This window comes from Anoplolepis gracilipes, chromosome 5, assembly GCF_047496725.1.
Source record: "Anoplolepis gracilipes chromosome 5, ASM4749672v1, whole genome shotgun sequence".
Classification (NCBI taxonomy): domain Eukaryota; kingdom Metazoa; phylum Arthropoda; class Insecta; order Hymenoptera; family Formicidae; genus Anoplolepis; species Anoplolepis gracilipes.
Genome location: NC_132974.1, coordinates 8,243,675 through 8,269,357, shown reverse-complemented (window position 1 = coordinate 8,269,357; position 25,683 = coordinate 8,243,675). Strand labels below are relative to the sequence as shown.

Below are 25,683 nucleotides of genomic sequence, written 5' to 3'. Positions count from 1 at the left end.
ATTAACGCGCGTGCATTCAATCCTGTACACAAGTTGACCAGTTGCCAGCGGCGTAAATTGAATAAATCGCAGCGGAACGTGGATTACGAAACATATAAAAATTTCGATTTTAGCGCATAGTGGCATTTATCAAAAGTTGGTTCACGTCTGACTGTACCATAATCACTTTTCCGCTGGGTCGTGTATTAATTTCTCGACATTTTTTATTAAACATTATTCGTGTCTGTCGAGCTTCTGTACTGTTAAACTATCGGGGAGTTTGGCTCACCTCATATTTGTTTATTTCGAAAAGGCTGGAGATCTATATTCCGACAAAAGCGAGACGTACATTTTATTTTCAATGACGTTTGCCCGATAACATTTAATAAGCGCCGATCGCATGCAGCATGCATTCTATAGAAGACTTGTATGGCATTTACAGAAAATAAAAGCGACCACAAAAATAGCATTTTTCGTTTATGCTCGTTTTTTCAACTCAATAACTCGCGTCTTTTATGGAAATGTCCGATTTATATATAACATTGATATAACACAATATGGTAAAACGGACGTTATTCTTGTGCAATATTCTTTCGTCCAATTTGATATAACGTCATTTTATATTACATAGTGAATACATTTTTTTATTTAGCCATTTTATAACATAGTTAATGTCAGAAAAGTGTTATTAGTAACGCAATTTTAAATATTTCTCATTTATATTTTGATACATGTTTTATAACTATTAACAAAAATATGTCTATATCAATTATTATATGTTGCATGTAACTGGTATGTGTATTTATTCAATATTGTAATTATTTAATATTATGCTTATACATATATGCGATACACGTTTACATACACAAAGTGATATTAATAATATTTAAAAAAAAACATATATAACTGCGTGAAATAAAAAACGTGTAAATTAAAACACTTAATACAACGTTTATTTTAGTTTTTATTACAACATTAAAAATTTTAATTGTCAAATTGATAACAGAATTGATAGTTTTTCATATTTGCTAAGATTTCATTTCTTAACTTAAGACATGCAGATATATTACATGCAGTATATTATAGTTGCATTTGCAGACGCCTTAAGTAGAAATGGAATAAATCAAAAAGTAACAAATGGCAGGCATATATATATATATATATATATATATATATATATATATATATATATATATACACAAGTTTGTATATTGCTTGACTAACATTGGTCGACTTTAATTTTACGTTCGAGTTACAGAACTTATTCAAGAATATAATCAGTTGAGTCAAGAAATGCATTCGCTCCGAGATGATATCATATAACATCTCCGCGCGCGTTACACGAGATTGTCTTTACTCCGGAGAGTTTGTTCCTACGCAGAAAAACTGGCGTCGTATACGCGGAAGTTTAAAACGGCAGGCCACTGCCGTTCTCGTAGATTCCGATGTACGTCGCCGTCTCACATACGCCGATGGTACGAGACACGAAAGATTCGGTGCCTCGTTGGGCAAACTTATCCGAGACGAGATGGCGGTCTTCACGGTGAAACTTGGTTCTTCTCTCTTTCTGTCTCGTTATGTTTCCTCTTCTCCTTCCTTCATCCTTGATATATCTTTCCTCTAAAATCCCTTCTGTTCCTTATTCACTAGCTTCGCGAATTATCTGAATCCCGGGACGCTAATCTCCCATGTACGACGAACAAGGCAAGAAGAAAGAGATTTGAACATCTTTGGGCCTGAGGGATGCCATCTCGTTTGCAGTCAAAGGTTACACTGTAATATATCCGTGTGTACATACTCTGTGTTTGAATATACATGCTAAAATAGATAAAGTGATTTGAAACAACACTGCTACATAGTTAGAAATAATTCTACTTTGTTCCACTGCAACAAATTAATTTTGTTATGAAACATTTAATTAATTTGTCTATATAATTAAAATCTCATTAGCATATCTCATTAACGGAACCTTTAACCTTTCCGTGTGCATTCTCTCTTTCATATAGTTTACACATAACGTTATTACGGTTATTTGATACATAATCTTTTTATCATATGCATTTTAATAAACTTCATTTACAATATATTAAAAATCTAAATTTTTTAAGTTTTTATCATATCTCGACATATTTTTAAAACTATTCTGGTTATTATTTTGCCTTCTAGACCAAATCCACGTTCTCTATTCACACCGTGTGTGTGAAAGCTCGCGTAGTCGTGCCCGATCGAAGCGTAGGTATCCTGGACGCGCTTTAAGAGTAGTTGTTATCAAAGCTTTGCATACCCGATTATACGCGGCTCTTGTTCCCGTGTAAACTCTACCGGGCGTAGAAAATGCGCAACGCTTTTCGATCGACTTAACCCTCCTGAAGGCGACGCTTATCGGTTGCCCGGCTTCGCTCGCAGTAGACATAGCCATCTCCCGTCAGCCAGATAGGGAAATGGCTTGCGCTGCGCTCCGACGCGCGTTCTACAGACGGCAGATGTGCGAAAGCCTGGATGATTGATCACTGACACTCCTAGTACTGTCATTATTGGAAGTGTCATGTATGTGATCATTTTAAGACTGATTAAGATAAAACCTTTTTGTCTTGAGCAATCTATCTGCAATATTTCAATCGAAATAATATGCCTTTTAAGCGTCGGCATTTTAAAAGAATTTTCAAGCTATTTTCGCGATTTAAAAAAAAAAAAAAAAAAAAAAAAAAAAAATAGAGAAATTATTTCTCTGGATCTCATTAAAGATCTGCAAAATTCTACGCTCAAAGCAGTCGAGTTGGAAATTAATTAATGAGCGACAGCACAAGCAAAGTCAGCAGAGACTAAATACAATTCCGAAATTAAAACAGCGTGGTTATAGGAAATTTTCGAGTTGCGTTCAATCGGGATTCTGTTCTCAAGTTGTGTACGAACTCATTTTCAGGTGTCTGAAATTTATTGGTTTATGTCGAACTTCACCGAGTTTCTGATTACTCGTGAATATCCGATTAGTTTCGAGCGTAGGAAAATAAATGGATTACCGCAAGACGTGGAAAATGGGGACTCTTTTCGATTTAAGCTTATCTTTTAGGTAAAAGAACTCTTATCAAAGTAGCATCGCGCGCATTTATTTACATTCAAAACTTTATACATAATATATAATATACGTTGTAACCGTCGAAGTATTAAGCTTCCACTTTTCGAAAGCATGTAATAACATTTTTGAAATATATTCTGAACGCAATATTCTTATATTATATTATTGTACACATTCTTCTTTATTCTGCTATACTTTGCTATTATTTCTCTATGTTCTTCTCATTTGTTTCAATATAAATCTATATACATACTATCTATAGCGCAATTTATAAATATATATGTATATAAACCTTATTGTTAGATTTTATTTGTTCTTTAGTAAAATTAAATGAATTATGCTGAGATTTGATTCAACCAAGTATATTACTAATTGCCTTGATAAATTGTAGGTAATTTATAATGATACATTTTATAATGCCTATTAAAACATTTTATAATTGGACAACTGCATCAATTGCATATAAATAATTATAACAAGGACATAGAAATATTGCTCAGTTGATTGCGTATATTTTATAAAAGTAACTTTTGATCAGTTTTTCATTGCATTACGCATAGAGACTTTCGTGTAAACGATAATAGAAACGCACTTTAGTTGTGTATACTTAAGTGAATTGTTTCTCAAAAACTTTCCGAGGACTCGTGACACAAACTTATGAACACTGGGCTCACGAAGTTGGCTGAAGAGTTTTTACATCAAGAACTCTCTGGATTTCGTTACGGCCTAAACCTCACGCACTTTTCAGGTCCCAGCGGACGCTTTCAATCCCTTCAAAAGGCTTTTACCGAAAATCCATAAATGATACTCCACATAAGCTGTTCTTATTGCTCATTGTATTTATACACACGCCAAGTAAAAATCTGATTCCAGCTTTATAAAAAATACAAAAGTTCTATTCAGCAACTTGCTTTGTATATACATTTTATAAATACGCGTCTTTGAGCAATTCTGTATAAATTCACTTGGCATTCATTATGTTATATATTCATATGAACTTGGTACTGAGAAGAGATACTATTATATGAAAAGAGATATTTTTTCTTTTTTTTTTTTAATAAAATTCCACTTATAAATTTTTTAGAAAATTTGAGATAGTACAAAAAAAATAAATAAATTTCAGAATAGTCAATCTATGCATAGTTTTGCAAGAAAAGTTTTGATGAATATTTTATATATTAATATTTTGCAGGATATTTAAATATGCATGAAAAAGTTTGTGCATGGCGCAGCATGCGATATCAATTGTTAGATGAGCAGATTATATTCATCATTTTTTATGCGCAAGTGGAATATTCCCAAAAGTAATATCAACGATCACTATCGAGTGAGCCGCTTTCTGTAATGTTTACGATTTTGCCACCGTTCGCAAAACTCTCGTACATTTTGGAATAAATTTGATAGGAGCAGACTGGGGAAAACGTACATAGTAAACTATGACGATTGATAAGCGACCAAAGAAGATTTCGGCCCTCCTCAATTTTCAAATCTGTCAGAGTTTATTCCACTTTAGTCCCTTTACCGTTCTTGCTACCGCCGTTACAGAAATTCATTCTCTTTTGCGTCTGTAGTAATTTCATTTCGTTCACACCCGATTTTCCGCGGGCGGCTGGTTGCTTGATTCGTACGTATTACTCCCTGGGCCGTGGTCGACAGAATTGTTTTTAGGAAATTGACTTTTCCACCCGACAGAAGGAACAATGCCCCGCGGAGGAAAATCCACTGACGTTCCACTTAATGGCGCTTCCCCCTCCCTTTGCGCGCCAGAGTTTCCATTCTGAAAGGGATTTCAACAGTTGACACGCTTCGCTTTGCCAACGAGATTTAATCTTGGACAGGAAGAAAAATGTCATTTTCCGCGAAATCCGTCCCTAATAATCTATCGTATTTTAAATATAAATTTTTTTCCATCTGAATATAGAGCAAACTTTCTTAAGGAAACAAGAAGGAGAGTGGGAAACGTATTTTTTTTATTTGGTTACTTTATTCTTTCTCTTAATTTTATTTAGATTTAACAAGATTTCAAAAATAGAATTTGGTATTTTAACTAATTTTATAAAATTTATTTATAAAATACATACAAAAAGTTTCTCTTTTTGAGAAAAAAAGATTCAATAATATTAAAAGCACTTAATTTTTTCCCAAAAAATTAAATAATTTCTTTTTTCGCAATATAATGTTTTAATTTATATTCATATCTCAACAGTTTACTTGTAATGTAGAATTTTAAAAGTAATTTGTTTATTGTTTATTAAATCATTTACAAGTGAATGAATTGAGATATTTTTATAATTACTGAAGAATATGTAGTCATGTATGTATATTGTATATATAATTATACTTTGGATTACAATAATGTTCCCGCATGGCATATCTGTCAACGCATCAACATTAAAATCATGTTTGTTACCTATGTGCGGTTAGTTTTCATATATGTTACATTTACGGACGAAAATGTGCCAAAGCGTACAAGTCGAACTAAAATCAAACTGATTATCGACGACATATTTCTCGACGAATTTGATATCTATTCACTAGATTTCATGCGCATTTCTGTTCGACAGACGTATGTCGTTATTGCCGCTGTTATTGATTATAAGCGTGTCGATGTTGAACGTAGTGTACCATATAATGATGATATTTTAATGATACGCAGAAATGTAACGCAGAATGTGTTTCCTAATCAATATCCAGTGACGCCAGGCAGCTAGGCATCACATTATCCAATTTATATCATATTTCTTTTGTTCATTATGTGTGTGTCAACTGTATGTACAAATTTTATATAAATTATTTAACCTAAAAAAAAATAAAGTTTCAACGAGGATGATACGCTGATACGTGCCATCGTTCTGTGCAAATAGAGACCATGTACCGCATATAAATTCTGCAAAGATACTAAAAATTCGAATACAGTGTACAGAGAGTTTGTGGTAAAATGTTCAACTTGGAAAAGCTTTTTCTTTTTTATTGAATTCTTTTCTTTTTTTTTGCGATATGATGAATAATAAAAACCATAATCCAATTTTAATGCATAATTTTAATTTTAAATTGTTAGGAAAGTCCTTCAAGGAGACTATTAAGAAACAATATCTCGATTATATTGGATATTATTTACTTTTTCACAACAAGATTCTATGATATAATATTATTATTAAATATTAATATTTTTCACAACAAAATACACTATGATATAATAATATTATAGAAATTTGATTTTCTCTTTTAATATTTATATTTGCATCTCACATAGTCAATTAATATTATATCATATTTTTTATTTATAGCACATACAATATTAATAAAATCGATTTTTTTGATATGTAATATTAAAGCACAAAAAGTTGAAATATCACTGAAAAATTGAATACAATATAAAAAAAAACTTGTGAAAGCACACTTAATTTATTTATCAGTATATTATATTCATAACTGATGAAATATATAAAGCATTTATATTATGTATTTTAATAACTAAAAATAATTCAATTACGCTTATAATCTTGTTTGAAATTACTTGAGCCTTGTCAGAGATTACTTTAATAAAATTAGTTTATATTCCAAAAACGACGCTTATCCAATTGTGATGAGAAATAGTAACCTTTTTCTAACATATGTTGCAGTAACCTCAGAAAACGGAAGCGACTCACACACGATGACGTTTGTGACAATACTCTGCCTGGGCATGCTCCATCTGCTTCTGAGATAGTCACGGCACGTCTGAGACTACGAGAAGGGAGCTCACGGGCGTCGCATGATAAATAGCACACTAGTCAGCAAGAGGATGGGCTGGAGGAAGAGACGAAGAAGTTTAAGGACCGCGTATGGATGGCGCAGAAACCAATAATATTGTTAAATTGATATAATTACTTAAATATTTTTTTTTCTTTCGTCTAGTGCATTGATTCATTTATTTTTTTTCTTTTTTCTTTTTAAGAAAATGTTTTAAAATCGTAAATTCTGCATGTTCCCTAGGTTTTTGTTCATAAGATTCTTGACAGCATTACGGTAATAATTTTTGGTGATCCGTTTTTCGACTCTGAACACTGCCATGAAAATTGAAATTAGTAATCAAAAAAGATGTGACGCTCAACATTTGAAACTTTATCGACCGTGAGATCGTTGATTGTTACCGTTACATATATTTCAATCGCATTTTGCGTAAAACGCATTATGTATTTTGTAAAACGCGCCCGTACGTGCACGAATTGTTTGTCTTTACAATGATGCACGGAGGGATACAAGAGAACGCGATAAAGCGCGCGCGTTATCAGTCAAAGGCTAACGTGTATCCTAAATTGGACTGTGACTGGTGGAGAAATAGATAATCGGACAAAAATAATGCACATCCAAATCTGCTACTGAAAGACTTGCCGCGACGCGCTTTACAATACAGTGAATCGAAGAAATCGGAGAAAACGTAGCCAATTAGTCGCGTTCGGTTACTTCCAGGACGCTCAATTTAAGATTCGATAAATAATGAAAAGGGATTCGTCCAAGGATTGAGCGACAGCGAGGAAGAAGAGGAAGGATAGGACTTTGAAGTCTGTTGCACGTATACGCGTCTATAGGTGCTTGTACAGCCCGCCTCTGAAGGATTTGCGATCCTTGCCGTGAGAAAAAGAGTGTGTGTATGTGTATAAGAGAGAGAAAGAGAGAGAGAGAGAGAAAGAGAAAGAATGAATGAAAGAGAGAAAGAGAGAGAAAGTGAAAGACATTCTCTTCCGCTACATCACTGACAAGAGAGACCCGAACCAGAGAGATCGCACAAAGGAAGAGGAACGGATAAAGCGGTGCGAAAAGTTTTCGCATACCAAGCGAGGGAATTTGCCGTTCTGCGAAATCGTACCTCTCTCATACCCTTGTAACAACGCACTCGATGTGCGCATTCGAATATCTCCCCGTTACATTCGCCTAGGTCGAACATGGCCGTCATACGATGGAGAGTCCATTTGTCCATTGTCCAAACGCTCCCGGGCTCGCTCGCGTTGTCGGATCAATGTCGCGAATTTCGAAGCGGAGGACTCTCCGGGACGCGCGCGCGGAATAGACTATTACAGCTCTTTTTTTTCTAAGTTGTTTTTTTTCCACTTTCTGCATGAAAGAACAACGTGGCTGTTGAACGTGCTGCGAACGAATGCGACTGTGGACGAGCAGGTATGTATTTATGCCGATCGTTTATTTTCCAACAAACGTACGGTTCGTTCTAGATAATGAGTTTGTTGTTCGGTTGGCGCTCTTTAATAACTTTTATACAAAAGAGACAAATTTTAATTTCGAATCTGTTTTTTTTCATTGTATTTTTTTTTCTTTCAATACAAAGAGACATACATTCTATTTTCTTTACTTTTCTATAAACTTTGAAATGTCACATTTAAACTAGACAGATACCGATCTCCGACATTTGCGCCTTCAAGTTCTTGAGTATTTCGAAACTATTTGCAAATATACGACGTTGTCGGGCGTATAATTTGAAAGTAACTGGTCGGTACCGAGATCGATTTATCGAAGGAGATAAAGGAGAAAGCAACGCGCTGGAAAGACTGGCACGAACGTTGCGTTTTTCATTCTTCCCCCGTCTGTCTCCTCTTTATTAAACGGACGATAAACCTCACGAGCGATTCCGCGCCTCTATAAACCGGCTATATAAGCCGCTGAACACAGAAATCGTGTCTGTATTAACTCTTATCCCTCTCTCTCAGAACGTCTCACGGAACGCGTCTCGTCCTTCTTCTCTTCCTTTTGCTCTTGCTTTTCGCGTGCACACGGATAGTACTTGGCATGATCGCTTACAAATCTTCGCGACATGATGCGTATCGGCGTGAAACTGCATAGAAAGCATCACGCGATGCTTATTTTTCACAGAGCAGATTCGTCGATTTCCGATTGATATTGATAAATCGCGCCAAATCGGAGAGAATCGATGTCGGGCGTGCTAATATTCCGCATCACGCTCAAATCGAAGATCGAGTTTCGAGTTTCAAAATTGTCAAAGTGCGCTCTTCAAAAGTTATAGGATTAATAATTTATAATGATACTCATAAACGTTATTTTGTTAAGTTAAAAAATATGTAGAAACACAGTGACATACATTTTCAAAATCATGTTAACATTATATTTTTAGACTCGACCTGTTTGCTTTTAATTTTACAAAGTGAAAAATGTCACTTGTGGATGTATGTGTAAAATACGCTGTTAAGTAATTTGATATGAAAATTTCATTTACAAATGTTGACTGAAATGTAGCTTAGGCAGAACTCTTTTGTGAACAGTTGATCTTTATGCTCTGAAAGTGAAAAGCTTTGTAATATTAAATCAAATGAAAGAGCTCGATTTATTTTATTGATAATTTATGATATGTCCAAAGATGTAATATATAATAACTTCATGTAATTTGAAACTCCATTATGTTAAAAAATAATTAATAAATAAATAATAGGTCCATATGAACGATAAAATAATGTTGGAAAATTTTTTTGAATCAGTAACTTATTCTTGTCAATTAGTATTCTTATTACAGTTTAAAACTGTGTGAGACACACATTTCGACACTTTCGTGTGTCTGCTTATCTAGAAAAATTTTTTTTATATGTCATTTTGTGGCTGAGAGCAAACACACGTAAATGTCGAAACCTATCCGACAGTTTTAAACTATAATAGATATATTAATTGACAAGAATAAAAATCACTGACTAAAAATAAATTTTTCTACCGTTATTTTATTTCTATTGACTTGTATTATTTATTCCTTGATTATTGATATAATACCTTCTTCGAAATAAAATTATAATTAAAATTATAATTTGATGCAACACGTAAGCTAGAAGTATGATAAATAGAAATATTTCGTTAAATCGAATTTTAATTCTATATTTAGGTCTCTTTTTATTTTTAAAGTCTTTTATAAATCGTCGCGTTATGGTTTCGACATTATATACTTTAATTACAATGTGTACATACTTATTTTTATCATATATATATAAAATAAATCACTGCATGTAGAACCTACTGTTTTTCTGCCGACATACACAATGGTCCCACGAACAGTTATCTCTACAGTATTATTTTCAGCCCGTTGAAAACAGTATCTCGTTGATGCGGACATTTTCATTCCCCGACAATTGCACCCGCAATCAGATCGAAGAATTTCTACGAACGCGCATAAATATATCCGCTTGAGGCGGTGCTCGCCCCATCCGACCTCTTGCCTCCTCGCAGACGATACTGTGCGCGCGCGCGCACGACTTCTAAATTCATTGCCCGAGCACCGAGTCTATAGATGAAACCCACAATTAACCCGAATCGAGATCTCTACGCTCTCACCCTTTCTATACAACTCGATCCCGGGCGAAGTCTTAGAAGGAGCACGAGCGCCCGTGCTCGTGCAAGCTCGAAGTTTGCACGACGAATATACGCTGCGCGCAGGCAAGCAGGTACATCCCCAACCGCCAAGAAGATAGCGTGTACCGCACGGGGAAGCCCGTTACGGTGTTTGTGCATCTCGTGTGTGTATATACATACGTACGCTCGCGTACGTTTGTTTGAGGTAGTGTACGTGGTATGCGGTATATGCGGTATATATGTTGGTGCGCGTTACACGTCTATACATCTCGAAGATAGTTCCTTCCTCACACACAGACGCGACAAAGGAAACGACGTTTCAGCTAACTGAAACGTCGTCGCCGTAACAATCACCACCTAGTCGGCTAGACTATCCTTCGTCGTCTCTCGCCGTACTCTGTCTCTCTCTCACTCTCTCTCTCTCTCTCTCTCTCTCTCTCTCTCTCTCTCTCTGTCTCTCTCTCTCTCTCTCGTTTCATCTCACTCCTCTATTTGCCCCCTTGGGTCGCGTGAGTTTCGTCTCCTCAGTCTGTTGTGCCGATGTTGAAAGCCGAACTATGGCGGAGCGAGAGCACCGCGAATCTTTACTCTGGTGGGTGCAACGTTACTCTCCGCCGTGCTATTTCGCTGCTATAGTGCGACTCGGTTGCCGTAGCTGATTCAAAATAAACTTTGTTTCGCCGCTGCTGATACCCACCTGTCTGACTGGCTGGTTGGCTGGCTTGCTTGCTTGTTCGACCACTGTATACGTGATCACGCTCGTTGCTGACGAAAGCTTTACCCCACTACCCCTCCACATACCTAGAAGCATCGAAGCAACCACTCTATAACTTCTCCCACTCGCTCGTTATTAATACTCCGCTAATGTTTGACGTGACACTTCGTTTTCAAATTAGCTGTACACATTTATGTCAGTCGAGTGATATTTTCCTAGTCTTTTTTTTTCAGATTATCGTTTACTGACATGCCTGAGCAGTGGCAATAGGTGCGATTAATATTTAATCAAAGAATGATTTGATTGAAAATGATTATTCAAATTTTATCAAGTGATTAATTAATCTTACGTAGGTATAGTCTCCGAATTGGTTGTGATTTTCATACATGTCATACGCGAATCTTTAATCGTATGAAATGAGAATCATATAATCTTTGCGTTTTCGCAATTAGTATTGAGAGCGAAACGAATTTTATTGATTTGATACATGACTCGATCGTGTATACGGGACTTTTTGTATCACTTTATATTAATATGCCGTATATGAAACAGTCAATTAAAAAAAAAATTGAATGATTTTAGTGGAAATAAGGCTGTAAAGAGCAAAAGCGTATCCTATGTTTCTCATGAATAATCTTTTGCTGTTATTACACAAAGCGTCTTTTCTCATGATAGATATTCATAACATAGCTATAGTTTGTATAGAACAATTTGCAATTCGTATACATAATATAATTTTGCAATACATATTACAATAAATAGGAAAGAATAAATTTTACTACATTTCAAAAGGTTTATTTTTGCAGATGATATAAATATTTTGTTTTATTCCCATTTCTATATATTCATAATTGCTACAATATCTTTTTTACAGAAGTAACTATAATACTTTGACTTGGAGCACAGCTTGGAGAAACATTCTAATCTTTTTATTCATATTTTCCAACAACATTTACATCGATAAATAAAAACAAAAGCATTCACTCTATTTTCGTAGATTCCACCATTGCCTCGGCTTCAATAGACATAAATATATCTCTGAATATATTATCTGGTTATCCAATGTTACCTTTCTTCAGAAAAACTGTTCCAGTGAACAATTTTTTTAATATTATAATATTTTTTATTTTTTTAGGTTTCGTTAAATTAACGTTGCCATTAAAAAAGTGATAATTACCTTCTGCTCTTATTCACATTTTTAATGATTTCTTGGCGTTTTATTAAATTAATTATTAACGTCATAAAATCATAAAATATTGTCATAAAATATTCAAAAAAAAAACAAAATTAAAATAATAATTATTTTATCTTGATAAATTAAGAAGACTCTGAAAAACAGGAAAAAATATAATTATCATTTTGCAATCACGTTATTTATTCGTAAAGTAAGACGAAATTATAGCGAAAATGCATTTCCGTCAATAACCCGATAAGACGGTGTTATTAACGCATAGGTATTACATGTTTTTTCTTTGCTTAAGAAGACACAAATTGTCTTTGTTCATCGAGAATTTTTCAAAATTTGTCTGATCCGCCGTAATAGCCAGAAAACAACATTTATAAGCCGCTTTCGTGTGCTTTAGCGGACATTTTCTTGCGGCCACGGTGACAATACGGGTGTCTATTCAACGGTACGGGCGCGCATTATCTTTGATAAAATACGGTATTAGGTATAACAGGAACGGCCGGAATTGGGTCGCGCGCGCGATCTTCAGCGTCGGTACCGATTTACTAAGGCAGAGTAATGGAGCCTGGGGTTGCTTTATGCCCTCTTTATGCTGCTGGATCCGCCCTGGTACGATCCTGCGGATAGTTCGCGCGCAACGACCTTTCCACCAACGCGCGAATTGATACTAGGAGAAGCAAATGTTTGCCCGCGATATCTAGGAGAAGAAGTCGACCTGAGAAACCCTTCTCGCTGTTGAAACGCGTACTTTACACGGTTTAATGAAACCCCATTCGTAGCTTGAGTAGAGAGACGTGTTAACGCTCTACACCTCGCGATCTCTCTCGGCTTTTAACCGAACAAATCAATCAAATTGTGGTATTTGCTTGAGAAATTTGTTTTAAGTAAGTGCAATTCGCAAATCAAATGCAACGTTACAACGTAAAATAAGAATAATAAAATAAAAGAGAGAACAGAAGAGAATAAAAAACATCGAGTACCGATTTGTATTAAATGCATTATATATTTTATATGCTTATATAATTATATGTATATGTGCTTTCTCTTAAACGAAATAATAATTATGACTTTTTTTTATAGAGTTAATTACAAGAAATAATTTCTTTGAAATGTTACAATTATAACTTGATTTCCTTATTTATTATAATTTTAATTATATCAAGTATCGCGCTATTTTATTTATCGATAAAATATTTAATAATGTGTTTAATGTTAAACTTAGTACTTACTGCGGACAGTAACATATGAAAGCTATTGTCATTAAAGACGCTGCTTATTCCTTTGCTTATGAAGTCTTTTGTTCAAGCACATAGGGTATTTTAAACTATATTACTCTATTTTGCTCAATTTTTTCAGAATTCCTTTTGCAAAATACGAACGATCGATAAATACGAAAAATATTTAAATATAAAAATCTTAGAAACAATATAATTTGAATATTAACATATGTTTTTACTTTTCTCTCTGTTTTTATATAATATACATTTTTGAATAATTTACAAGATTATAAAGATTTATTATTAAAAAATGTTTGAAAAAAAGTCTGTATTAGTTATTTCTGTAAGAATGAAGTTATTCTATAGTATAAATTATACATATATTAATTTAATAATATATTATTTATAGAAAGTACATTATTCAATTTTACCATCTACCTCTTTCGACAAAACAGAGAAGATAGTGTTTCTAAAGGATACCCTATAGAATTTGACCTACATGTTGTTCTCCTTGTAACGGCGCTATTAACGTGTCCAGTAAATTGACCCTTACGTCACCTGTCGCAAGTTAATTGTCACGTGTAATTTTACCTAACTACACCACTGTAAACTGGAAATGCAGTTTAACTTTGTTTTTTTGCGCGATATTTTTATCCTGCTTAAATATTTCAATGGTTATACTTTTTTAATGTTTTTTCAGCCAAAAATATAATTGAGTAGAAAAAGTAGGACATTTGTATGATTTTAATGAATTCTCTTTATTCGTTTCACCGCCAGAATCGCGTCCACAGTTTTTAAAAATTTTCTTAATAAATTATTCACGAATCAAAAATGCGCCAACACTTATACGACCAAAAGTTCAAACTTGAAATAAAGCTACTATCGCATATAGGCCATCTTTCTTTTCCTTGCTTGACATGATACGAACATAAATGGCGCTCGATGACAATTGACTCGATATTATCGCCAATATCATCGAATTGATTCGCCGAAATTATCGTTTATCCGTTTAAAATGCTTTCTCGATGGTGCTCGAATCCACACAGTGTGTGAACGGTTTTCTATTCTTTTCGCCACCGTAAATCGGAGCACACGTTTCAACATGATCGCGCACCAAGGAGCACGTAGCCACGTTCCGATAACGAAATAGCGAAATCGAACGAGCTGGCAGCTACAGGACGGTGACCCGACATGCTCGGGCTAAGTACCTGCCTATGGAAATTTAACGCGGCACTTCACCGGCGTGTTACATTTGTAATTCATCGAGTCGCCGCGTGCTACAGACAGTTTCGACATACACGCTGTTTAATGGCATGAATTGATATTGATTGCAAATAGACGATTTTCAAGCCGGAGATCTGAATCCTGGTCCCTATCGTACTCTAATATATGAGTTATTAGTACCACAGGTGTAATAGGCGTTCCATAGAGTTATCATTGTTACTCACTTGTTTATCGCGTTTAGTAGAGGTTTTAATGACGACTATTTATAATGATATAGACTTCTAACTTCCTCATAATTCTCCTGATAACTATTACTAAACACTGTTGGAGATTTTGATAAATTTTCGTTATATATGGAGTATCCTTAAATAAGAGAGAGGATAATTTTAATGTGTTTTATATTATTAAATCTTTTATGTAGATTATCAATTTAAAAAAATAAAAATATTTATAAAATTTATTTATAAAAATATTTAATATTAAAATATTCAATTCGTACCTCTTTCGTGGATGTGAAAATATAACTCCGTGAAATATAATACACTTTTTACATCAAAATTTTCAAATCGGATTATTAACAGGAGTGAAATTAAAATAAAAATATACAAAAATATTCTATGTTATAATATTTACGAAAATTGCAATAAATCAGCGATGATTAAGTATTATTTGCTCTCTGATTCGTTTCTTATTGTTCACTGTCATGTTCCAAGATGCACCTTCATTTCTCATCGCACCATCTTTCGTTGCTATTCTCTTCTTTCCTCTCTCATTTTTCATATACACTGTTTTATTCTCTCTATTCAATAATTGTATAGAATGTATGCGTTCCTCGCGTACATGCTGCCAAGTTCTCGTAAACACATATAGTATACAGGTTTCTGCGCGCGCAAGAAGGAACGTAATAGGTCTTCCTCCGGGTGTCCTGTGTAAATTTACACATGCTTGGAGTTACTGTCGTCCATACGTTCCCGGGCGCGCGGTTGTGTGCGTCCACTTTTCCACCGACAGATTCCTCCGAAGGGTCTCTTCTCCGTTCGCCTCGGGTACGCCGCAACACGGCCGTAGAAACACGAAGCGCACGTTGCACACGAACATTGCATTTCGACGTTCGTCCCTCCGTTCCGAAAAATCTCCGTTTATTACGGTGCCGCTCGTGTTTCTACGTCGATCCGATTCTCACGATTTTCGGAGCACGTACGAGCGAGTTCGGAACGGGAACCCTCGTTGGCCGACCAGAGTATCTCCCAGAGGTATCGGATGGCCCATCGTAATTGAAATGAATTTCCGCTAGTTAGACCGCTAGAAGGCGGTGCTCATTGAGACGTCGAAAAAACCTCGGCCGCACTTGAATTTACGAGCGAACTTAACACTCTTCCCGTCTGGCATCGCGCTCCAGGTGTTTATCGCTTGTCGTCCGAGCGTTTTAGCGAAACTTGCTCGTTTACACGACGGTAACGACGTTAACTTGTAACTATTAACGTTACTTTGCGGCTATTGCCATCAAATGACATCGAAGACCGGCGCTTTTGTATTTTATTATTGTATTTTATCATCAATTCCTCCTTGTTTTGTAATTCGCGTAAATTGTTTAAATGGAATCTCTTTAGCCATCTGCATCGTATTATTTACACATTGTGATATTGAGTGATTTGATTTATTCTTTTCATTAGTACAATGGCTAGAAATATAAAATGTACAAGATAGAAAAAAAGTATTTTTAAAATATTCAGAATATGAAGAATTTTGACACTCTGCATCTCTATATTGCATTCACAAATATAAATTTTATAATTAAACCATTCAAAAGTACGATTATATATAAAATAAGATTAATTTTGTTCATACATGTATTTAAAGTATATAAATTATCCAAAATTCTGAATTTCATTAAATAATTCAAATTATTTTAATACTTGAATTGTTATTTATATGTTTTCATTGTATTAATTATTATATAAATTATTTATATTAATATTGTTTAGACATTAGATAATATTTATATTTTTTACGTATTTATATAAATGTGTCCAATTTCGTTTAATTAAAATATAGTTTTAATCCCTCTCTGACGATTGTACGAATAAAGGTTCACAATTAGTTAGATTTGAAATCGGGAAAAATGGATTACAAAAAACCTAAACATATATTTATTTATTTTATTCCTCAATAAATGTTTAAAAAAATGGATTTTATTAGGTTAAATCAAAGATATATTCCGTTAGTTGAATAAAAATGTATAATAGAGTTTATACTAGAGCTTTATGTAAGAAGAGTATATAACATGCATTCAACCAGCATACGACGAGACCAGTACACGACGAGACCAAATTAATCGTAATGTGCCTGCCGTTTGCAGGCCGGCATCTGTTACACTCTGATCAAACAGAAAGATGCCCGTTAAGCTTATCTCCAGGGTTTCACGTTGATGCAATTAGCAGCGGAAATCTCTTTGCGATGTTATAATTAATGCTGATTATGGCCTACAAAATGCGATTCTCCAGCTTAGATCACAACAAACGCATTAATACAACTGTCTACAGTTATAGTTGCATTAAATAGATGCTGGATGATCATTTCATTTCTCCGCTAATTAAACAAGACATTTGATGTCATAGTTCCAATTACATAATATTCAACACGCAACTCGCCCACTGAGTATTCCGTCAATATTAAGCTGATATGAATGATCGAAATCAAGGATATGGATAGGATTGGCGTAAGCGAGGATTTCCCCATAGATGGCTAACCATAACGTCGAACAACATCTTCATTCTCGGCATTACGATATGCTGATTTAATTGTACCGGTTTGAGCGTAACGACATCGTCATATAGTCACTCGCTTTTGAAGGAGGTACTTGAAGCGACAGGACATGCGATCGATAAGTTTGATGAGATCGTCTCTCTCTCGCAATTTGCCGAATGTACTCGTAGGATTAAATGAAATACACTATTCTCTTCCAACATAATGTATCGCATTAAAAATATCATATTTAAAATGAGAGATTAGAGGATATATATATATATATATATATATATATATATATATATATATATATATATATATAATAATTAATAGCTTGCCTGATAATTTCATCCTAACACACGCTTCTGTATTAAAACTTAACTTCGAAACTTCTGGTGCGAAAGTCCTTTAAATTTTCATGTATGCCTTCAGGACAAGAGTAATAATTCAGTTTTGAATGCGAATATTCTACCATGCGAATAAGATGAGAAGTAAGTTTGTAACTTTGGTACAAATTAACATTACTGGTAGGATCTGCAGTATTAAAACTGACAAACATATATATTGCATAGGAAAGCTATACATAATATACATATTCACATTTTATATAGTCAAACAGAGTAATTTAATATTTCAAAAATGATTATTGTTCTAAATTTACAATGGAAATTTATAAAAATATACAAAACTTACTTGGATATTTCAATATCCTCCAAGCAATGTCATCAAGTTATTTGGAAGCAGAATGAAGGAAATACATAGATATAGATTCGTTCGAACATCTCGGTAAAGCTTAAGCCAGCAGTAGACTTGAGCATGCCAATCTCCGGTTGCGACTGGAAAATTAGAAACCCCCCCCCCCCCTCCCAAGGATATAGAGGAGCTAAGATCCCCTTTCGATCTTTGAAATTTCAGTTAGCCGCACTGCCTCGCGCAAGTGATAGCCGAGCAAAGCCGGTACACCGCACCGTATCCTAAATTGATTCCATTTCAACCTCCAGTATCTTATATCCGCAATCGATTTGGCGATAGTGAGATTCGCGAAATCACGTAATTCCGTAAGAAGAGCCTCCCCGGGTGCGACAGGCGATCCGATACTCCTGACTCGAAGCAAGCGCGCGCACACACACGCACATACAAACACACAGACACACGTATTTATTACACAACCACACCAACTGGGAAGGTAGAGCCCAAGTCGCTCTTCACTCTCTCGATTCGAGATCGTAACGATCGGTATTTCAGCGACGGCAGGAGTCGGAGGCTAGGGCGGCGGCAGCATCGAGGTGGCGAGGATATATCGTCGCTACAACGAGCTTCGATCACCTCGAGAGCTTTCCTCAATGGCCTCCGACCGACGCCACGCTTCGCCGCCGGAGCACGGCATAAATCGCCGGGTTCTCTTACCCCGTGTTGCCTGTATCTAGCCTTAGCTCGAGTGCGAAATATCCTCGACATCGCGACGTTTCTCGTGTTAAAGAGCCCAGAGGAAGAAGACTATTCCGGCTGTAGCGAGACATCCCGGGTGTCTTCGGATGGCTTTGATTCCCGCGCATTGAAATGAGAGCGGGAAAGCGAGGAAAGAGAAAGAGAGAGAGAGAAAGAGAGAGAGAGAGAGAGAGAGAGAGAAGGGAGAAAGAGGCCTTATAGGATCTTCATCGTTACGCGCGAGCATGAGCTGTGCTTTAATTAACCATGGATCAAAGCTGACGCTTAATGGAAGCCGACGATATCTGGGCTTGGGGCAGACCCCGAGGAAAAGAGTCAAAAGGAATCGCGTTGAAGAGTCAGAGAGAATCGTGTCGTTTGAAACACCCGTACGCGCGCGTACATGACTTTTCGGTCGAGTGACTTCTGCATCGCCGAGGAGATTTTCTGCCGCGTATTCGCGTGCACGGGTTTGCGATTTCGAGCGAATGGGTGGACGTGAAAAAAAAAAGAAAAAAGTAGAAACAGGCGGAAGAACACACAGACGGCGTGACACGCATATCGCGGGGTGTGCAGGTGAAACGACGTGTTTTAAACATTCGCGTGTGACGACGCGTGATTTGATGCGATCAAACAAACTCGCTTCGGTTGAGATCGTTCGTTTGTTATACAAAAACATAAATCATCGAGAGTTCTTGTCGTTGATATAACAGGCATGTAATATACCCGATAGCTTTGTGCGAAATTTTCGACAATATTCGCTTGTGCTTTAATATGCATTCGTGCATCTCTTGTTGTTCAGCAAATGATTGAAAAATGGTTTTTTTTTTTTCTTTTTTTTTTTCGAAATCGATCAGATGTTTTTAAAATTGTTTTTATGTTGATAAAATTGTTTTTCTTCAATATTCAGATACGCGCGGCACTTATCAAGGATTGTAAATAATTATTCATAATTTTATAATTAAAAAGATAAAGTGTTAATTAAATCGCAAATTAATTGATGAAACTAATTCTCTCTACATTACTTTTCGCAATGTTTTAAGAATATTATTAATTTAGATAAGTTTAATTATACGGAGAATCTTTTTATGCAATTTAATAATATTGTATTAAATTAAATTTATGTTAATCTAATAATATTCATGACAAATTAATTTATGTGATAACGAATATCTAAAAACTGCACGAATGTGATTCACCATCGTATGTGTATGTGTCACGTGTGTGACTAATTGTAATTCTATTTTATTCCATAGCGCAAAAAAGCAATCATCGAATTCTAATCGACTATATCAATAAAGTCATTCATATTCTTCTTGTTTTGGAGGAATTGGCCACCGTTTTATATGGGGCGAATTGTTTTTCACCGACAATAAAACGAGATGAGGGTAACGTTTTGCTGGATCATAAGATTCTCATTTCAAAAAGTTGTCCCTTTTCTTATATCAGACGGTGGGTCATCTCCGGAAGCGCAAACGACTCTTATTACTTGTATATCTCTTTCACGACTTATTGTTAGATCGAATTTTACAACTGGAGCAGCTCGCGATCGGAAGAAATGTTCGGCGGAATTTTTTCAATAGTACTCGAGAAAAGAGTCCTCCTTCTTTTTCTTTTTTACTGTGAATGTAGAAACACATAAAACAAGACCCTAGGGACCGGTTGCGGCGGATGAATAGTAATAGATCGACTGGAGTTGCGCGTATCGAGATATTTATGCGCTCGTTTATCATCATCGAGAGCTATTTTATCTTTATGATACGTTAAGCGACTACCGTAATGTCATGTTATACGGAAGAAACTTTAACTCTCTCTCTCTCTCTCTCTCTCTTTTTCTTTCTATTTTGCTCGCCTTCGAATGATCGAAAAGGAATAGATTTATGCACGGATATAGCACGAGTATCCGCATTAACGCGAGGAAATACGATTCGATATATTCGCTTGTATATTGGCCGCGATATCCATTTCGCGTCTCAAATGGCATAGTTATTTATGAAACGCGTGTTTCTTCGCGCTGGTTTTCGTTTTTTTTTTCACGTTTGAAGTATGTGTTTCGAGCGCCATTATCTTCAGACATCGCCGACTTCCGACACGCCGCCGATGTGAAAAATTGACCGTAGTCATGACGTCGTCATCAACATCCGTCTTTCTTACGATCTCTCCCGCGGAAGAACGTGAATCGCGCGAATGCGTCCTGTCGTTTGCTGTCATTCCCCGTGCATTTCTCAGCATTAACCTGCGCGTTTACGTCGCCATACTCATTCATCCGTGCCACCATCCATTTCTTCCATGAAGCTCTCGTCGGTCCATCATTTCCATAACGCGACCGATCCGCGAAAATAACTCGGACATTCTGCGCCGAAAACCGAGTTTTACATACACACCTACGCGCACACATACGTTTTAACCGCTGCTGGACTTACTCGTTGCCATTGCATTTTCCATGTAGAGCCGATTAAATGCAGAAGGAGCGCATCCCGGAAATTTCAACCAACCATCTCTCTCCCTTATGGAACCGGCTCCGCATACTTTTCAGGGTGCATTCGCATTCCCTCCTCGCGTCTCTTTTACATCTTTGATCTGGTACTCTTTTGGAACGCTGCGCGTCTCCCTCTACTCCCCGGTGAGACCAGTTATCGCAGTAAAGTATTGAAAAAGTTTCTTTCTCATTTCTAGTAATTTTACCGCTTGTTCTCTCTTCTTTTTTTTTTTTTCCGGCGTAAAACACGTAAGCCTTTTCGTTTCGCCAACGGGTATCAAGCCAGAAAAGTCTTACTCGGATTGACTGGTTAATGCATAAAATGCGACTTATCGCCTGCAGGTTGGAAATAATCGAAATAAAGTGATTCTCGGAATAATAGCGGAATTGCGACTGTGCCGCCCGCCACCTTTCGTTCCCCTTCATCATCCGTTCCCTGTCCTCGTCCGTCACCCGGATATAGCGAAAGACGGGAGGAGAGAGGGGGAGTGTCGGCACGTTATACCGAATCACATTGTGCAGCATCCAGGTCAACAATATATATATATATATATATATACACCCTTCCTCAGTCGTAGAGTATAATGGAACGTCGAATAAGTAGGTGCACGCAGCATCGAGGGTGACGCAGCAGCGGCGGTAAGGGGCGTACACTACGACCGGGATTTTATTTTGCAACGTCATTCGTCATGGATTATACACCCGAGTCTCGTTTTGCTCGGCGACTCTATCCAGCCGCCGCCACCGCCGCCGCCGCGCTTCCTCGTCATCTATCCTGGCGCGCCGGCTTCTGGATTAAGTGCTATATCCGCGAGGAGCCGCCCGGTTATTATTAATGCGGCAAATTACTCAGCGAATTCCCTCGTATATCTCATCTCCCCAGGATCCTCCTAGGTTCTCGCCTATCTCTCTCTCTCTCTCTCTCTCTCTCTCTCTCTCTCTCTCTCTCTCTCTTTCTTTTTCGCTCATTTGCCGAATAAATTTACAACGCTCCGAGCGAGAAAGAGAGAGAGAGAGAGAGATACAGAAATAGAGAAAGAGAGAAAAGGAAGTGAAGACGATCGGTGCCGAGACGAAGACGTTCGCGGGAGGTTCCGCTTTACCGCTCATCTCGTACAGCTCGCGTTACTCTATAGACTCTGAGCCGTCTCACGCGCTGTTCCTCATCGTTCAAACGATGACAAGTGATGCTGACTGATGTTCGCCGCATAAGCGCGTGCCCACCACCAGCACCATTACCACCATCCTCGTCTACTATCCTCCGCAGGATCGCTTATCCTTCACCAGCGAGCGAACAAACCCGCCCACCCGCGCAAAACGCTTGTAATGGATAAAAAAGTGACGGCAACAGAGCCAGCCGTGGAATTTGATGCGGCGCCGTTTTTGAAACGGAAAGACAACGAAAGAAAGAGAGAAGGAGATGTTATTAATTCCAGGGTGAGATCTCGAGCGCCACGAGACAAGTACTGATAATGACGGAGACTTGAATGCAAAATGGAAAACCAGCGCGTTACGGCTGACATGCCAAAATAAGAGCGACGAGCAGCACTTTTAACTGTTCACAATCGTGGCCCCGAGTAAACAAACTGATGTTTTATGCAGCGTTGCAGGTCCTACTTTGAAGTGTAAGATAGATCTGTGTGCATTAATGACGTAAAAAAACTTTTATCATGTTTGAGTGAATGAAAAACAATGAAATAGATTTCAACTTTAAATATTTATTCACTCATTAGACATTACAATATATGATAATGTTTCATTAATCTTTTGTACCTTTACTTGAAAGATTATCTTCTAGAAAAATTTTTTTCAAATATTAATCGAAGAGCACTGCAAAAATTTCACGTAATTCATTATGTAATAAATCAAAACGTATGATAATTTACAGATTTGCTAAAGAAATATTGCTAAAGGAATAAAATAGTGGTAAACGAGCTCCTTGTATTTAGATATTTACTTTTTACAGCGTTCTCGTCCGAGAGATAAGATAAAGAAATTTTTGATCTGATTTAACTTGGTGGAGCAATCTCAGAAAGTGCAATTTCTTTGGAAGGAATTGCAGCTATTAGCGGAGAAACTCGTACAAAAGTTCTGCCGTTTAGATTTAATTCCCGCTGCAGTATATCGTATTTATCGGCGGTAACTGCGCAACTTTTAACTCGTCTCGCTCATACGAAATTGACGAAGAGCGCTGGGCCGCTGGGTGCATGGTGCTGGTGACGTAAATCAGTGCGGTGATGGTATTTTTTTCTCGTATAAGAATGTTGGTACACGGATGTAGCATAAAAATGCGTAAAATGAAAAAAAAAAGAAAAAAATATGAGGGAGAGCGAGTACCACACACTCGCGAGTTGTATGCGGGTCGCATTTTAAATATGACGAAGCCGCAGGCCAGCCGCGGTTTGGTCAACATTGGATCATTTTATCGTTGCAGCATCACCGCGCACACGCTGGATAATGTTAAGCGATCTTCTGTTTTATCCATCGTGACGTAAATGCATTTTTTTTACGAAATACCGAACGTACGGTTACGTAAATAAACCATTGAATAATTAAGTATCGTTAGCTGTTCTTGTAACGTGTTTGTTCTAATTTACCTACTTATACGATAGCATCTATCTACCTTGATTATTTTTTTTATGATTACTGTATTTATGCCGCAGCATAGACAACGTTTGTCGCGATTACATTCAGTTTAAGCGTACGGTCCCGTTTCACTGGGCACTAATTTGGCATGATTTGCCGGTATGAAATTTATATGTGTATCTTTATGCGCAATTTCGCGCTTCTGTTTTTTTTATCGACTTCATTTATTATACTGCCATAAACTCCGAGGGCTGTTTTTCAATCGCCCAAGCTTCGCTATTTACATTTGCAACTGGTGACGCACGCAATTTTTTTACTGAAATTTTAATAACGGTTTTTTCGTATTTGTTTAGAGATCCGTTTTGAATGATTATTTTACAGTGCTACTGCAGAAACTGTCATTGACTGCTTGTCGCTCGTTAAATAAATATTCATGCCGATAAAAACAGATATTAATAACTGAATAAATTCATACGTATTATACCTAATCTATAATTATAGTATGAATTTTTTGCGCGAATTATCTCTTGAAAAATTATATACAGAAAAATCACAAGAAATTCTTTGGGCTTTATTTCAAATTTAAGATTAATTTAAGAGATCCGAACAAATTTTATAATGAAATTTAGTGACCTAAATACTTCAAATGATTTAGTTTTCTTTGTATATATCGTACAAGAAATTTGTTTTAATTTCATGAGATAGTTATTTCATACGTCTGATTCCAGAACATTTTAATTAACTGAACTTGCAAAACGATATATACGATCTCGTGGTACCATTTGCGAAAAAGCTTGATCGTTTTTATCGAGTTTTATGCATGTGTGGTAAAAGGTTAAAAACAAAATCTATTTTGAGTTTCCATTACCGTTATATCGGAAAGAAAAAATTGTAGAGTATAAAACAAATAATAAAACGCAGGTCTAATAAAATGTATGATTATATAACGATAGATATGACTATAGATTTTCGAAAGTGATTTAAAAATTATATGATTGTGTAATTTTGAGCAATGAAATAAAACAGTTATTATATACTGAAATTTAATTCATGTCATGACATAAATATTATAAACTGTTTTATATAATAATGAAATTATATAAAGTCGATATATATACGTATATATATATTATATTTGTCCAAGCGTATAAACATATTGTTTTTATTTTAAAAAGTCAAACATTTTTACATATTTTTCACACATATATGATAAAAATAAAAATTTATTTTTATAGATAATATGTTACAAATATACATCGTTATTAAAGAGATAGTATAAACGTAACATTATTGAATAATTTTTATACAAAAACAAATATCTTGTATTTTCTAACTTTTCTCTAAATCTCATTGAGTTTGTAAAGTGTGACATTATCTCACTGATCGTTTAACCGAAAAAAATGGAAGAAATTAAAGCGCTTAGGAATTGCTGATACCACGGTTAGTACGGAATATTAATTAGCGCTTTTCGTGCATCTCGGTGCGGTTGCAGCAAGCTTAAAATGTGCAGCACGCGCGAATTGAACACATCGATCTCTCATTTGACTTGTGTGCGTCGAATGTACGTATCGCAATGCTTTTGAGTGGTATGCGAAAGTGATATCGAGATATTTCGGAAAAAGTTGCTGAAGTAGCGTGAAGTAGCAGCTGAACGGTAAAAATCGGACAACACATCGGACGTTTCCGCTGTACCGCTTTCGTCGC

General features: G+C 36.1%; 1 protein-coding gene across 1 annotated transcript in view; it reads left to right on the top strand.

Moving 5' to 3' along the window:
- Positions 1–7,736, top strand: part of LOC140665579 (platelet endothelial cell adhesion molecule) — a 138,219-nt gene extending 130,483 nt beyond the window's left edge. Inside the window, exon 6 of the mRNA XM_072891853.1 lies at positions 6,679–7,736. Coding sequence (XP_072747954.1) covers positions 6,679–6,764 — 86 coding nt within the window. The 3' untranslated portion in view covers positions 6,765–7,736. The remainder of the gene's footprint in view (positions 1–6,678) is intronic.
- The last annotated feature ends 17,947 nt before the right edge of the window (positions 7,737–25,683 follow it).